Genomic DNA, 14,229 nt, shown 5'->3' on the forward strand with positions numbered 1-14,229 from the left:
AGCGTTAGGGTAATGTATTGGGACGCATGGTTGTACACTTGGGAAGGGGCTCTGTAGCAGCGTTAGGGTAATGTATTGGGACGCATGGTTGTACACTTGGGAAGGGGCTCTGTAGCAGCGTTAGCGTAATGTATTGGGACGCATGGTTGTACACTTGGGAAGGGGCTCTGTAGCAGCGTTAGGGTAATGAATTGGGACGCATGGTTGTACACTTGGGAAGGGGCTCTGTAGCAGCGTTAGGGTAATCTATTGGGACGCATGGTTTTACACTTGGGAAGGGGCTCTGTAGGGGCGTTAGGGTAATGTATTGGGACGCTTGGTTGTACACTTGGGAAGGCGCTCTGTAGGGGCGTTAGGGTAATGTTTTGGGACGCATGGCTGTACACTTGGGAAGGGGCTTTGTAGTGACGTTAGGGTAATATATTGGGACGCATGGCTGTACACTTGGGAAGGGGCTCTGTACTGGCGTTAGGGTAATGTATTGGGACACATGGTTGTACACTTGGGAAGGGGCTCTGTAGCAGCGTTAGGGTAATGTATTGGGACGGGGCTTTGTAGTGACGTTAGGGTAATGTATTGGGACGCATGGCTGTACACTTGGGAAGGGGCTTTGTAGTGACGTTAGGGTAATGTATTGGGACGCATGGCTGTACACTTGGGAAGGGGCTCTGTAGGGGCGTTAGGGTAATGTATTGGGACGCATGGTTGTACACTTGGGAAGGCGCTCTGTAGGGGCGTTAGGGTAATGTTTTGGGACGCATGGCTGTACACTTGGGAAGGGGCTTTGTAGTGACGTTAGGGTAATATATTGGGACGCATGGCTGTACACTTGGGAAGGGGCTCTGTACTGGCGTTAGGGTAATGTATTGGGACACATGGTTGGACACTTGGGAAGGGGCTCTGTAGCAGCGTTAGGGTAATGTATTGGGATGCATGGTTGTACATTGGGAAGGGGCTTTGTAGTGACGTTAGGGTAATGTATTGGGACGCATGGCTGTACACTTGGGAAGGGGCTCTGTAGGGGCGTTAGGGTAATGTATTGGGACGCATGGTTGTACACTTGGGAAGGCGCTCTGTAGGGGCGTTAGGGTAATGTTTTGGGACGCATGGCTGTACACTTGGGAAGGGGCTTTGTAGTGACGTTAGGGTAATATATTGGGACGCATGGCTGTACACTTGGGAAGGGGCTCTGTACTGGCGTTAGGGTAATGTATTGGGACACATGGTTGTACACTTGGGAAGGGGCTCTGTAGCAGCGTTAGGGTAATGTATTGGGACGCATGGTTGTACATTGGGAAGGGGCTTTGTAGTGACGTTAGGGTAATGTATTGGGACGCATGGCTGTACACTTGGGAAGGGGCTCTGTAGGGGCGTTAGGGTAATGTATTGGGACGCATGGTTGTACACTGGGGAAGGGGCTTTGTAGTGGCGTTAGGGTGAAGTCGCAGACGTGACTGTTGCAATAAACGCAGACAGACAGGGACCTGGCTGCTGTCAACCCAGAATCAGCCCCTATAAGTGGAGAGCTGTGAACGAGTCCATGATACATTGTAGCAGCCTATAACAGGAGGATTATCTTTATTTAAGCTCAGCACATTGCAGCCGATGACTCCTCAGTAGAACCCAACCTAGCGCTAACCTGTGACTATGGTGAGTGCAGCGCTGTACGCTGGATTGTGTACCGACCTAGCGCTAACCTGTGACTATGGTGAGTGCAGCGCTGTACGCTGGATTGTGTACCGACCTACCGCTAACCTGTGACTATGGTGAGTGCAGCGCTGTACGCTGGATTGTGTACCGACCTAGCGCTAACCTGTGACTATGATGAGTGCAGCGCTGTACGCTGGATTGTGTACCGACCTAGCGCTAACCTGTGACTATGGTGAGTGCAGCGCTGTACGCTGGATTGTGTACCGACCTAGCGCTAACCTGTGACTATGGTGAGTGCAGCGCTGTACGCTGGATTGTGTACCGACCTAGCGCTAACCTGTGACTATGGTGAGTGCAGCGCTGTACGCTGGATTGTGTACCGACCTAGCGCTAACCTGTGACTATGGTGAGTGCAGCGCTGTACGCTGGATTGTGTACCGACCTAGCGCTAACCTGTGACTATGGTGAGTGCAGCGCTGTACGCTGGATTGTGTACCGACCTAGCGCTAACCTGTGACTATGGTGAGTGCAGCTCTGTACGCTGGATTGTGTACCGACCTAGCGCTAACCTGTGACTATGGTGAGTGCAGCGCTGTACGCTGGATTGTGTACCGACCTAGCGCTAACCTGTGACTATGGTGAGTGCAGCGCTGTACGCTGGATTGTGTACCGACCTAGCGCTAACCTGTGACCATGGTGAGTGCAGCGCTGTACGCTGGATTGTGTACGGACCTAGCGCTAACCTGTGACCATGGTGAGTGCAGCGCTGTATGCTGGATTGTGTACCGACCTAGCGCTAACCTGTGACCATGGTGAGTGCAGCGCTGTACGCTGGATTGTGTACCGACCTAGCGCTAACCTGTGACCATGGTGAGTGCAGCGCTGTACGCTGGATTGTGTACCGACCTAGCGCTAACCTGTGACCATGGTGAGTGCAGCGCTGTACGCTGGATTGTGTACACCGGTTACCAATGTCTGTGGCTGAAATGGGCAAACACACTAATTGGAAGGGTGACCAGATCCGTGCAGTGTAGATGTGTCCCAGCGTAGCACAATATGTATCAGATATAGGAAACGTCAGCTTGTATTTCGCTTTCATTGGCTCTAGATTCTGGGACTTGTGTCTCCTATGTAGTTAGGATTTGGTTAGTGCAGAACTTACTTTGTTGTGATGACCTCTTTGCTCACATTTGATGAATCTCTCAGTTGGCGCAGTCTAAAAAGCTCCTACAGTGAAACAAAAAATATATATATACATTTCAAAATGAGTTTCTTGATTTAAAAAAAGTTGTGACAATATCTCCACGTGTTAAAATTCAGACGTTATATAGCGCATCTCCTAATTCACCTGTAACGGATGGCGCAGAATGTGACTGCCAGTTGTAAAAGTGAAGTTTAAGGCACCCTATAAACTGCCAGACCGTGGGCACATGCATTGGTCATTGCCATGTTGTTGCATATATTACAAAAGTCGGCAATTGTTTTCTTGCCTTTCATATACTGCCAACACTGTACTGTGCTTCACATGATTGCCCTATTACTATTCATTTATAAGTGCCGCTTGGCGTTGTCGGCAGGGTGATAGTTTGTGCAGCTTTAATGGTCGGAGTGGGGTGGATTGGGACCTACTTTGAGGAATGCAGATTGGGACGATAACAAGAGATATGGTAAGAACTTACCTTTGTTATCTCTGTTTCTACGAAGTCCATAGGGTCCACAGGGTTGACCTTGGGGTTATAGCTGGAACAGGATCCATGGGCACCACACAGTTAAGCTTTTAGCTCCCAGGATGCACTTGGGTCCTCCTCTATACCCCGCCCCCGAGCCACAGGCACCCCAGTTGGTAAGCAGCCTAGGCCGGAGGAGAATATGGAACAGAGAGAAGGAAGACTGGAACACACAAGAAACCATACTCACAGCAATAGGAGACGGAAAACCGGTGACCAGCCACACAGCCCATTTGAAGCCAGGTGCGTCAGGGCGGGCGCCCTGTGGACCCTATGGACTTCGTAGAAACAGAGATAACAAAGGTAAGTTCTTACCATATCTCTTGTTTTCTACTTCAGGGTCCATAGGGGGTCCACAGGGTTGACCTTGGGGATGTCCCAAAGCAGTACAACTAAGGGCGGGGACGCTCCTGTGCTGAAAGGAGTACCCGGCGCCCAAAGGATGCATCCTGAGAGGCAAAGGTGTCAAACGCATAGAACCTCAAAAACGTTTGAATTGAAGACCAAGTGGCCGCCCTACACAGCTGAACAGCAGAAGCGCCACGTCTAGCAGCCCAAGAGGGACCCACAGAACGAGTGGAATGAGCCTTAACAGAGGCTGGCACAGGTAAGCCCTCCTGTGCATAAGCCTCACAAATAACGGAACGAAGCCAACGGGCTAACGTTTGTTTGTTGGCAGGCCAACCCCTCTTGTGAAAACCAAAGAGGATAAACAAGGAATCAGACTTCCTAACCGAAGCCGTCCGGTCTACATAAATTCTAAGCGCCCGGACCACATCTAAGGAAGTCTCACCAGCTGAAAGATCAGGGGACTGAAAAGCTGGCACAACAAGTTCCTGATTAATATGGAACTTCGAGACCACTTTGGGCAAAAACTCAGGACGAGTGCGGAGCACCGCTCTGTCCTGGTGAAAAATTAGGAAAGGAGGGCGACAGGAAAGCGCCCCCAATTCAGACACCCTCCTGGCCGAAGCAATTGCCAGGAGAAAAACCGTCTTAAATGTCAGCCACTTGAGCTCCACCGCCTCAAGAGGCTCAAACGGAGGACCCTGCAGGACCCGTAGCACCACCGCCAAGTCCCAAGGAGCCACCGGAGGCACAAAGGGAGGCTGGATCCTGATAACACCTTGGAAAAAGGTGTGAACGTCTGGTAGTATTGCAATCCGCCGTTGAAACCACACGGACAAGGCGGACACATGAACCTTCAGAGATGCAAGGCGTAAGCCGAGATCCAATCCTGACTGAAGAAATTCCAAGATCCTAGAAACTCGGAACACCTGAGGATCATAAAGTCTGGACTCACACCACTGAAAGTAAGTGTGCCACACTCTGTGATAAATCCGTGCTGAAGCAGGCTTGCGTGCCCTGAGCATCGTACCAATAACCGAACTGGAGAAGCCCCGAGACCTCAAGACGGCTGTCTCAAGAGCCACGCCGTCAAAGACAGCCGACCCAGATCCGGGTAAAGGCAGGGCCCCTGAGACAACAGATCCCGACGTTGAGGAAGAAGGTACGGAACGTCGATGGAGAGGCTCCTCAGATCGGAGTACCAAGGACGTCTGGGCCAGGCCGGAGCTACCAGCACGAGCATGCCGCCGTCCTGCTTGAATTTCCGCAGAACCCGAGGAAGCAGGGATATCGGAGGAAACAGATACGCCAGGTGAAACGTCCATGTCAGCGACAGCGCGTCCACCAGACTTGCACCTGCGTCTCTTGTCCTTGACCCGTAAACGGGCAACTTGTGATTGTGACGGGAGGCCATCAAGTCCAGCTCCGGCAGTCCCCACCTGTCCACGAGTAGCTGAAACACCTCTGGGTGAAGCGACCATTCCCCGGGATGCACGTCGTGACGGCTGAGGAAGTCCGCCTCCCAATTGAGGACTCCGGGGATGAAGACCGCCGAGATCACTGGAATGTGACCCTCCGCCCAAGACAGGATACGAGACACCTCCGACATCGCTGCCTGACTGCGAGTTCCGCCTTGGTGATTGATATACGCCACCGTGGTGGCGTTGTCGGACTGCACCTGTACCGCCCTTCCGTGAAGAGCGGGGCCGGACGACTGCAGGGCCTTGTATACTGCCCGCAGTTCCAGGATGTTGATGGGGAGAAGTGCTTCTTCCGCTGACCAACGACCCTGAAGCGACAAAGAGCCGGTCACTGCCCCCCAACCCCGGAGACTGGCATCCGTCGTGAGCAGGACCCAGTCCGGGACCCAAAATGGGCGCCCCTCGACCAGATGAGCTGTCTGAAGCCACCAAGCCAAAGATAGCCGAACGTCCGGAGACAACACCAGCACCTGAGAGCGGATCCGGTGAGGTAACCCGTTCCATTCTGATAGAATCAGCCCCTGCAGGGGCCGGGAATGGAACTGGGCAAATTCCACCATGTCGAATGTCGACACCATGGACCCCAGAACTCTCATAGCCGAATGGACCGACAGGCGGCAACGGCTCAGGCAACTGCGTATCCGCAGCTGTAGTGAGGCGACCTTCTCCGGAGTCAGGAAGATCCTTTGCTGACGCGAATCCAGCAGGGCTCCCAAATGAACCATCCGCTGTGATGGAATCAGGGAGGACTTTTTCCAATTTATCAACCACCCGTGTGCTTGCAGGCAAGCGATCGTCAGGTGGAGATGTTGAAGCAGTACCTCCGGGGAGCTCGCCAGCAACAGGAGGTCGTCCAGGTACGGCAGCAGCCGTACATTCTGGTTCCGAAGATGTGCGGCCATGACCGCCATAATCTTCGTGAACACCCTCGGTGCCGTGGAGAGACCAAAGGGTAGCGCCCGGAACTGATAGTGGTGTTGAAGGATAGCGAACCTCAGATACCGCTGGTGTGAAGATGCTATCGGAACATGGAGGTAGGCGTCCTGGATGTCCAGGGACACCATGTAATCCCCCGGTTCCATCGCCAGAATGATGGAACGTAACGTTTCCATCCTGAACTTGGGAACTCTGAGGAATTTGTTCAGAGACTTCAAGTTGAGGATAGGGCGATGAGAACCATTGGGTTTCTGCACCAGAAACAGAGACGAATAATACCCCGTCCCTCGTTGTGATAGAGGAACGGGAACAATGACCCCTGCTTTCAGCAAGGACTCTATAGCCTCCTGAACCTGTAACGCCTTGGTCTTGTCCTGAGAAGGACTTGTGCAGAAAAACTGGTGGGGTGGTCTGTGCCGAAAAGACAGGGCGTACCCCTGGGAGACCACTTCTCGAACCCAGGCATCCGTGGTGGTATTGTGCCAGCACTGGGCAAATAGAAGAAGTCGGCCTCCCACTCTGAGGTCCCCCAGAGGGAGGCCCGTCCCATCAGGCCGCAGGTTTATCTTCCTGCTTGGAAGAAGGGCGCCGAGCACTCCAGGCTTGCTTCTTGGGTTTAGAGGCCGTCTTACTCGCAGACTGTCTCGGGAAGGACTGACCTTTCGCCTTACCCTGAACCCGAAAGGAACGAAAAGCCGAACTCCGAACCTTAGCAGGCAGTGCCGCCGAAGGGAGGAAGGCCGACTTGGATTTAGCCAGGGTGTCCACTATTTTGTCCAAGTCCGGACCAAATAGTAATTCCCCATTGAAAGGTAAGGCCTCCAGACCTTTCTTTGAATCAGAGTCCGCTCTCCAGGACCGCAACCATAAGGATCGGCGGGCAGACACCGCTGCAGCCGACACCCGCGAGGTCAGCAGACTAGCATCTAAAGAAGCTTCTCCAATGTAAGAAGCGGCGTCCCTCATTTGTCCCAACAACGCCCGCTGGACATCCGGAGCGTCGTCCGGGAAGGTATCTTCCAATGCATTGGCCCACCCCTCAATGGCCTTGGCCACCCAGGAAATGGCCATGGACGGTCGGGCCACCGCCCCGGAGAGGGAGTAAATAGACTTTAAGCAAGTCTCAACTTTCCTGTCCGTGGGATCCTTCAGCGAGGATATCGACGGTAATGGTAAGGTGGCGCCCCGAGTTAAACGGGTGACATGGGAATCCACCGCCGGTGGAGTTTCCCATTTTTTACAATGTGCCTCAGGGAAGGGGTAATTAGAAGCCAACCGCTTCTGAGGAAGGAATCTCTTACTGGGCGCCTGCCAAGCTACCGCCATATGATCCGTCAACTGATCAGACAGGGGAAACACCGCAGAAGCCACCTTAGTCTTTTTGAAACTAGGAAACTTCGACCTAGGAACCGGTGCCTCATCCTCTATAAGAAGAATAGCTCGCACCGCCCTAACTAGTGCTCGCACATTAATGGACGACTTGGTATCCATTTCCTGGACCGAGGCGTCCGAGTCAGTGTCATCAGGGACCTCCCCATCATCTGAGGAACCCTCTGAGTCCGATACCTGAGCAGCCCGTGCCATGAGTGGGCGTTTAGAAATCCTAGAAGGCATGTCAGTCTGCAACATTGACTGAAAAGCCGAGGAAGCGGCCGCCAAATTTTGCACGGAGTTGGAGAGCACATCCACCCATGGTGGAGGCGTCGCCATAGGGGCCTGAAAAGGTACCACAGGCTGCTGCGGCACAGGGGAAGCCTGTATATACATAGGCAACCCCCCAAAGGGACCAACTGATTGAGACCCAGGAGGACTCCGCAATAACTGCGGGACACCCGGGGAATGGGGGATGGTCGGCTGGGGCACCGCCCTAGTAGGGAGAGCAGTCGGGACCGACAGACGGTCCGCAATAGACACCAGCACTTGAGAAAACATCGCCCACGGTGGTTCCTGCGCCAGAGAAGGTCTGGATGGGCCAGGAGCCACCTGGCATCGACTACACAGGCCATCCTGTGACAAATCCTCCCTATCTACTCCTGCAGAACAGCGTCCGCAGGAGGCCAACACCGGAGCCACCGAGCGCTCAACCTCCCCGTCTGACATGACAGAATATATTATATATCTGGCACCAGGGTAGAAGTAAAACGCACTCACCGGTGTGCTGAACAACAGCCCACAATATGGCACTGAGTAGCACACAACTGTATGTGACGGACCTCACAAATACGTGATCTATATAAGTGAGGTCAGTAGAAACGCCCCTCCCCCACACACCTGCAGGGCTTGTAGGAGAAGTAAAGGGATAGGTATAAGCTGACAGTAAGCGGAAAATAAGCACAGACAGGCAGCACTAGCAAAAAGTCACATACCATGCAGGAAGATATACTCACTGCACCTTTACACTACAATCAACCTGCCCAGATTCAGTGTCTGGGAGGGCTATAGTGCTGTGTACGCTGTCCTTAATCAGGGGAGAGGTACACAGGGGGACCGGTCCGCGTGCTCCCTGAGATCTGCGCTGCCACTGGGAAAATGGCCGCTGGAGACCTCAGAGGAGGAGTGGCCGAGGAATCTGCAGCTCAGCGACGCCAGACTGCGTGCTGAAAGGCGCGCTGAGCTGAGGGGAGGAGCCGCTGACAGGGAAGGCTTCCTCCCCTGGCTGGCCATTAACCCCAGGGATGCTGGCTTCCCGCTTGCCGGTTATCCCTGGTGGTCTAGTGGTCCCACGGGTTATGGGGGGGGCCCGCCGCCACTGCCAGCAGCCTCCGGTCTGTCCCCCGGACCGGAGGCTAAAGGACTGCATTTAAGGCATTCCGCGCGCCGCCGCTAGCCAGCGACGCGCGGCTTACCTGAATCCCCGGCGACTCCGGCAGCAGTCCTGGGAGGTAGACAGAGTCCGGCTAGTACGGACTCTGCCCTCCCGCCGCGATCCCCAGATCAGTACTGGCGTCGCGGCGCCAGTCGGGGATCAGAGCGGCAGCGTGGGCGTCTGTACAGACAGCCCTTCGCTGCCGTCTGTAGTAAAAATAGATTAAAAATAAATAAAATTTAACTTAAAATAAAAGCTTTTGGGGGCTGCTCCTGCAGCCCCCCTGCGCGGTGACCGACTCCGGCCGGGCACCAGCTTACACTGGGGTGCCTGTGGCTCGGGGGCGGGGTATAGAGGAGGACCCAAGTGCATCCTGGGAGCTAAAAGCTTAACTGTGTGGTGCCCATGGATCCTGTTCCAGCTATAACCCCAAGGTCAACCCTGTGGACCCCCTATGGACCCTGAAGTAGAAACAACTGGTATTGTTCCCACACAAGAGGCACAGGAGGTGCACTGCATGAGGTGCTCACTGGTCACTGAAAGCGGCAGCTACAAAGCCTAGATATTTACACACCGCTGCGAGGAGGCGGCAGGGACAGACTCCATCCTCCATGTTCCTATGGGCACCTTCTGCTCCTACCATGGATATTTTATAACGGAAAGCACAATTTTCCCATTGCAATAAATACATTAAGGCAGTAGTTCCCAAACTGGGTGGTTTGTGACCTCTGGGGTGCCACAGGACACTTGCAGGGGTGCCACGGGTTGGTGGTTTAGTACCAAATGAAGTTATTTACGGTCAGTGCGATTGGCAGCCACCAGTACTGGTTTTGCCGAACATAAAATACATGGACAAACAGAAGTGCAACACTGAGGATGAGGATGAGAGGTAACAACAATCTACGTTATTTAATAGTGTTTGCTGAACTTCTCACTAAGAAACTTTTGCTCTAGGCCTAGGAGTGCTGCAAGAAGAAAATACTGAAACTCTACGGCACCATGATTCTAGGAAAAGGCCGGATTAAGAGGTGCACGCAGTGTAGCCGCCGCAAGTAAACGGTTAATGTTTTTACTCTGTGCATGTGTCCAAGTCGCACTGTGCACTCCCCGATGGGAGGGGAACTAATAAAGGGAACAGCAGGGTATGTGTGACGGTGAGCATGCCGAGGCAGGTGCGTCAGAAGGTGTGACCGTGAGCAAGCCCAGGTGAGAGCGTCGGGGTGTGTGACAGTGAGCATGCCCAGGTGAGAGCGTCAGGGTGTGTGACAGTGAGCATGCCCAGGTGAGAGCGTCAGGGTGTGTGACAGTGAGCATGCCCAGGTGAGAGCGTCAGGGTGTGTGACAGTGAGCATGCCCAGGTGAGAGCGTCAGGGTGTGTGACAGTGAGCAAGCCCAGGTGAGAGCGTCAGGGTGTGTGACAGTGAGCAAGCCCAGGTGACAGCGTCAGGGTGTGTGACAGTGAGCATGCCCAGGTGAGAGCGTCAGGGTGTGTGACAGTGAGCATGCCCAGGTGAGAGCGTCAGGGTGTGTGACAGTGAGCATGCCCAGGTGAGAGCGTCAGGTGTGAGCGTGAGCATGCCCAGGTGAGTGCACTGTATAACACGCCCACATGAGATCTAGATATTTAGCCCCAGTGTGGAGTAGTCTGACAATGTGTCTGTGTGGCCATACTGGGCTTGGATCCGGTCCCTGGTACATTTACCAAGCGTCAGGAACGTCCCGTCTGAGGCTCGCAGAGGTCACATTGTCACATCTATAACTTCAGCTCAAAGTTCAGAACTGACTTAAACCTAAACATTTATTAATATAAGTTATTACAGTGTAGATTATTACTTGATGCAGATATTCCTGCAGTGTCACAAATCACTTCCGTAATATTATTATTATTAATATTTACTTCTATTATTTTATGAAGTGACTAAAAAAACACTTTGCAGAACGTTTTCTCCATAAATATTATATATTATTTTTAGGTCCCTCGTAAACTCCTTTGTGGCAGCCACATGCAAAATCCTTTTGAGGCAATGAATGAAGTGCGGTCACATTAAAAAGGGCAAAGAACATTAAAAAAAAAATAATATCTAATAAATAAGAAGTCAAAACATATTTAGAGGTTCTGATATCAGTGACTTCAGTCATATTTACATTTAATAAGGAGCAAAGTTAATGCTAGTGCTCTCTGTTATCAGCAGCAGAGAGTCTATAGCTGTAAGACAGGAAGTGCGATGTGCACATGAAAGGTTTCCCCAGGAAGGCAGATGTACTGCTGACACGCGCCCGAGTCCTTTATGTATTCCTACGGTTACTCGGACATCATTTATATAGAAGGCAGGTTCTTTTGAGTGGAGTTATTGGTCCTTTACAGTATTTCCCCCCCTTCCCTAATCCAGCCGGTGGGATTACTGACACAATGGTAGGATTATGGGAAGGGGAAGTAGGTGAGCGTTGCTATTCAGGACCACTGGGTACCTAGAGGGACCCACTTGATCTGGGGGTACAGTGGGGGTACAGCTGTATAGAATTTGGTATTATAGAGGAACCTTTTGATCTGTCCATAAACTACATTTCAGGTTCGGGTGAAGTCATCTTTTAACCTTAGGACCAGCTTAAGTGGCTCTGGTCAAAGTTCACCAGAGCTTGCTGGGAGTTGTAGTTCCACAACAGATGACGCCAACTGGTTACCCCAGCCTGCCATAGGAAAATCACTTTCTTACATCCTGCTGCCTCTTAATTAACGATTCTCTCTCTTCCAATGAAGACGTCAGCTCCAGGAGCCGCATCTGTAGGTCGCTGCTGCTTCCCTCGTGGCTGCTCACGTCGTGCTGGAACTTAGAGATCTGAGTCTGGAACAGATATTCCACCAACATATTATTATTATACCACATATTACATTGTTCCTCTGCCAATATCACATAGCGCAGCGCTGTACAGTGCTCAATACAAGGGTAAGAAGCAGACTGTAAGCTCTTCAGGGCAGAAGCAAAATTAACTTTCTTGATACATTCAGGAAGGAATAACTTATAGAAGCTGGTGGGGAGGGAGTTGGTCTAAGAGCAGCAATTATAAAGGTGGGAGGGGGAGGCTTTTATAGAGCTGAGTCTTCAGGGTCCTCACATACTTTATAGGAACATTATTTCTTTAAGGCAACACAGGGACCATCTACTGTCCTTATACAGGATTTCCTGAATAAAATGCGGCTCAGCTCCAAATATAAAAGAAATATTTAATGCCGCCATTTATTCAGGCACCGGCGTCACTGTTCTGCTAAATAATTGCCTTATTACGCGTTTGGACGTGACATATCCCATGGTACTTAGATAGAATAGGTCAGTAAGTGTTCTATATGGAATGTAACCAGTGCCACATACCTCGCTCAGCATGCAGGATGCACATTTGCAGATACAGAACGTTACTCAGAGTTGGACGCAGTGTGTAAAAAAAATAAAATAATAATAATTGCGTCTTGTTACTTATTTTGGGGTTGGTCGCAGACGCAAAATGTGCAAATAACAGGAGTAGATGCGCCAGGAATACGACTGAGGGTGCTGTGTACGAAAGATGCTGAAAATCACAGTACACACAACAGTAAACGGCCGGAGAGCTCAGATAAGTACCCAATGTGATTGGAGCATGTACGATGCTTATAGTAACACATACAAATATAAAAAGGGTTTTTTTGTTTGTTTTTATTGCGGACATGCGTCCAGCCTTCTCCTTCCCAGACTGCACAGTAAATATACTTTGTAAAACGAGTATTTAGTAAATTGTAATCTTGCAGCGCTTTAACTTCGGGGGGCTGGCATATAAAGCTGAGCCCCTGTTGAGACCAGGAAAAGGTTCCGTCCAGAGAGTTGCCGTCTCTCGGTAACGGAAGACCAGAGTTCTACTAGTTAGTGGGAGCCACACAAATAGCCCCCGACTCCAATCTCATAGGTCTGATGAGAGGCGTATTATCAGCGATTTACAGCCGCCAGCAGCTCGCTACACACTTCAGCAGGTGAGCAGTAATTATATCGTGAGTGGTCACAGACTCTATATCCACCTGAAGAAGTGGTGAGCGCCCCAACTAAACGCGTTAATTAACAGAGGTATATGGGTGGCTATCATTGTCTGATCATTCCCACAGAATATATTAATATAATGTGCGGAATACAGATGTGACTACATACATCTATCCTCTGTGCGTTACAAGTCGTGCCATAGACACAACGCGAGAGCTCAGTGTGACTCGGTAGCGCCAAGCGTCTTTTTGTGCGTCTTTTTACCTTCAAATGCATCTTATTCGCACAACGATGCGACTAGATATCACAGGAAGCTTCTGCTGAGTAAAATGATATACAGCATGTCTATGTTCTGTGTGTGACTGCCGATGTATCTGCATGCGCAACAGTACGTTACAGTGTCAGCGGCTGTAACATAACGTGTCACATGTAGATACACCGGCAGTCACACACAGTACATAGGCATGCTGTATATCATTTTACTCAGCAGAAGCTGCTTGTGTCATCTAGTCGCATCGTTGTGCAAATAAGACGCATTTGAAGGTAAAAAGACGCTCTGCGCTACAGAGTCACGGCCTGGCATGGCGTAACTAGAAAGGCTGTTTAACGTGCCAGGAGGCTAGATGTATGTGGACCCATCTGTATATTAATATGTATTGGTCAGGCTTTAATGGAACAGCGCAATATTCTGCAGATCTCTAGTGAGATTTTCAGGGTGCAGTACACTTTTATATCCTGTAAGTGGCGCTATGTGCTACTGCTAATAATGGTACACAGAGAGCCTTTCCATGTTATACAGCACCAAGAAAACTAGCGCTGAATACATGACTTAATACATTTCAGTACAAGCAATTCATTTATCATTCTATAGTAGGGACTGGCATCTGTCTGATAAAGTTACAAGAAGGACTAGGTCAAGTCTAGTCCTTAGTCTTACCCTTAATGATCGTAACTCCTTGTCCTTCTCATCTCGAAGGCTGTCAATCATTTCCTTGTAGTATCTGGTGATTTCATCGGTCTTGGTTTGGAGGAGGGGGCTGGAGACGGTTTCGGTGACCTGGGAAGTACAGCAACATAACTGACATCTACCCTCTGTATGGTATCCCACACTCCTGGCACAGCATGGCACCAATAGAGTAATGCGGGATTCCCAGTAACCAACATATGAGCTGGTCCAGGAAGAATTACATAATGTGTACATCCATCCAGATAACTGAAGGTGGTGACAAAGATTACACCAGTGCGGCATGGGAGGAGGAACTAAACTGGAGTTTACTGGT

The 14,229-nt window shown here is 51.1% G+C and overlaps 1 protein-coding gene across 2 annotated transcripts in view; it reads right to left on the minus strand.

Moving 5' to 3' along the window:
• POF1B (POF1B actin binding protein) overlaps positions 1-14,229 on the minus strand; it is an 81,496-nt gene that overhangs the window by 3,294 nt on the left and 63,973 nt on the right. For both annotated transcript variants that reach the window (XM_088461926.1, XM_088461927.1), the window contains 3 exons: positions 13,887-14,006; positions 11,663-11,791; positions 2,813-2,877 (listed from right to left, as the gene is read on the minus strand). In XM_088461926.1, the coding sequence (XP_088318052.1) occupies positions 2,813-2,877; positions 11,663-11,791; positions 13,887-14,006 (314 nt within the window). The remainder of the gene's footprint in view (positions 1-2,812; positions 2,878-11,662; positions 11,792-13,886; positions 14,007-14,229) is intronic.

The sequence above is a fragment of the Taudactylus pleione genome, unplaced genomic scaffold, assembly GCF_031769625.1.
Source record: "Taudactylus pleione unplaced genomic scaffold, aTauple2 ptg001125l, whole genome shotgun sequence".
In the NCBI taxonomy this organism is placed as follows: Eukaryota; Metazoa; Chordata; class Amphibia; order Anura; family Myobatrachidae; genus Taudactylus; species Taudactylus pleione.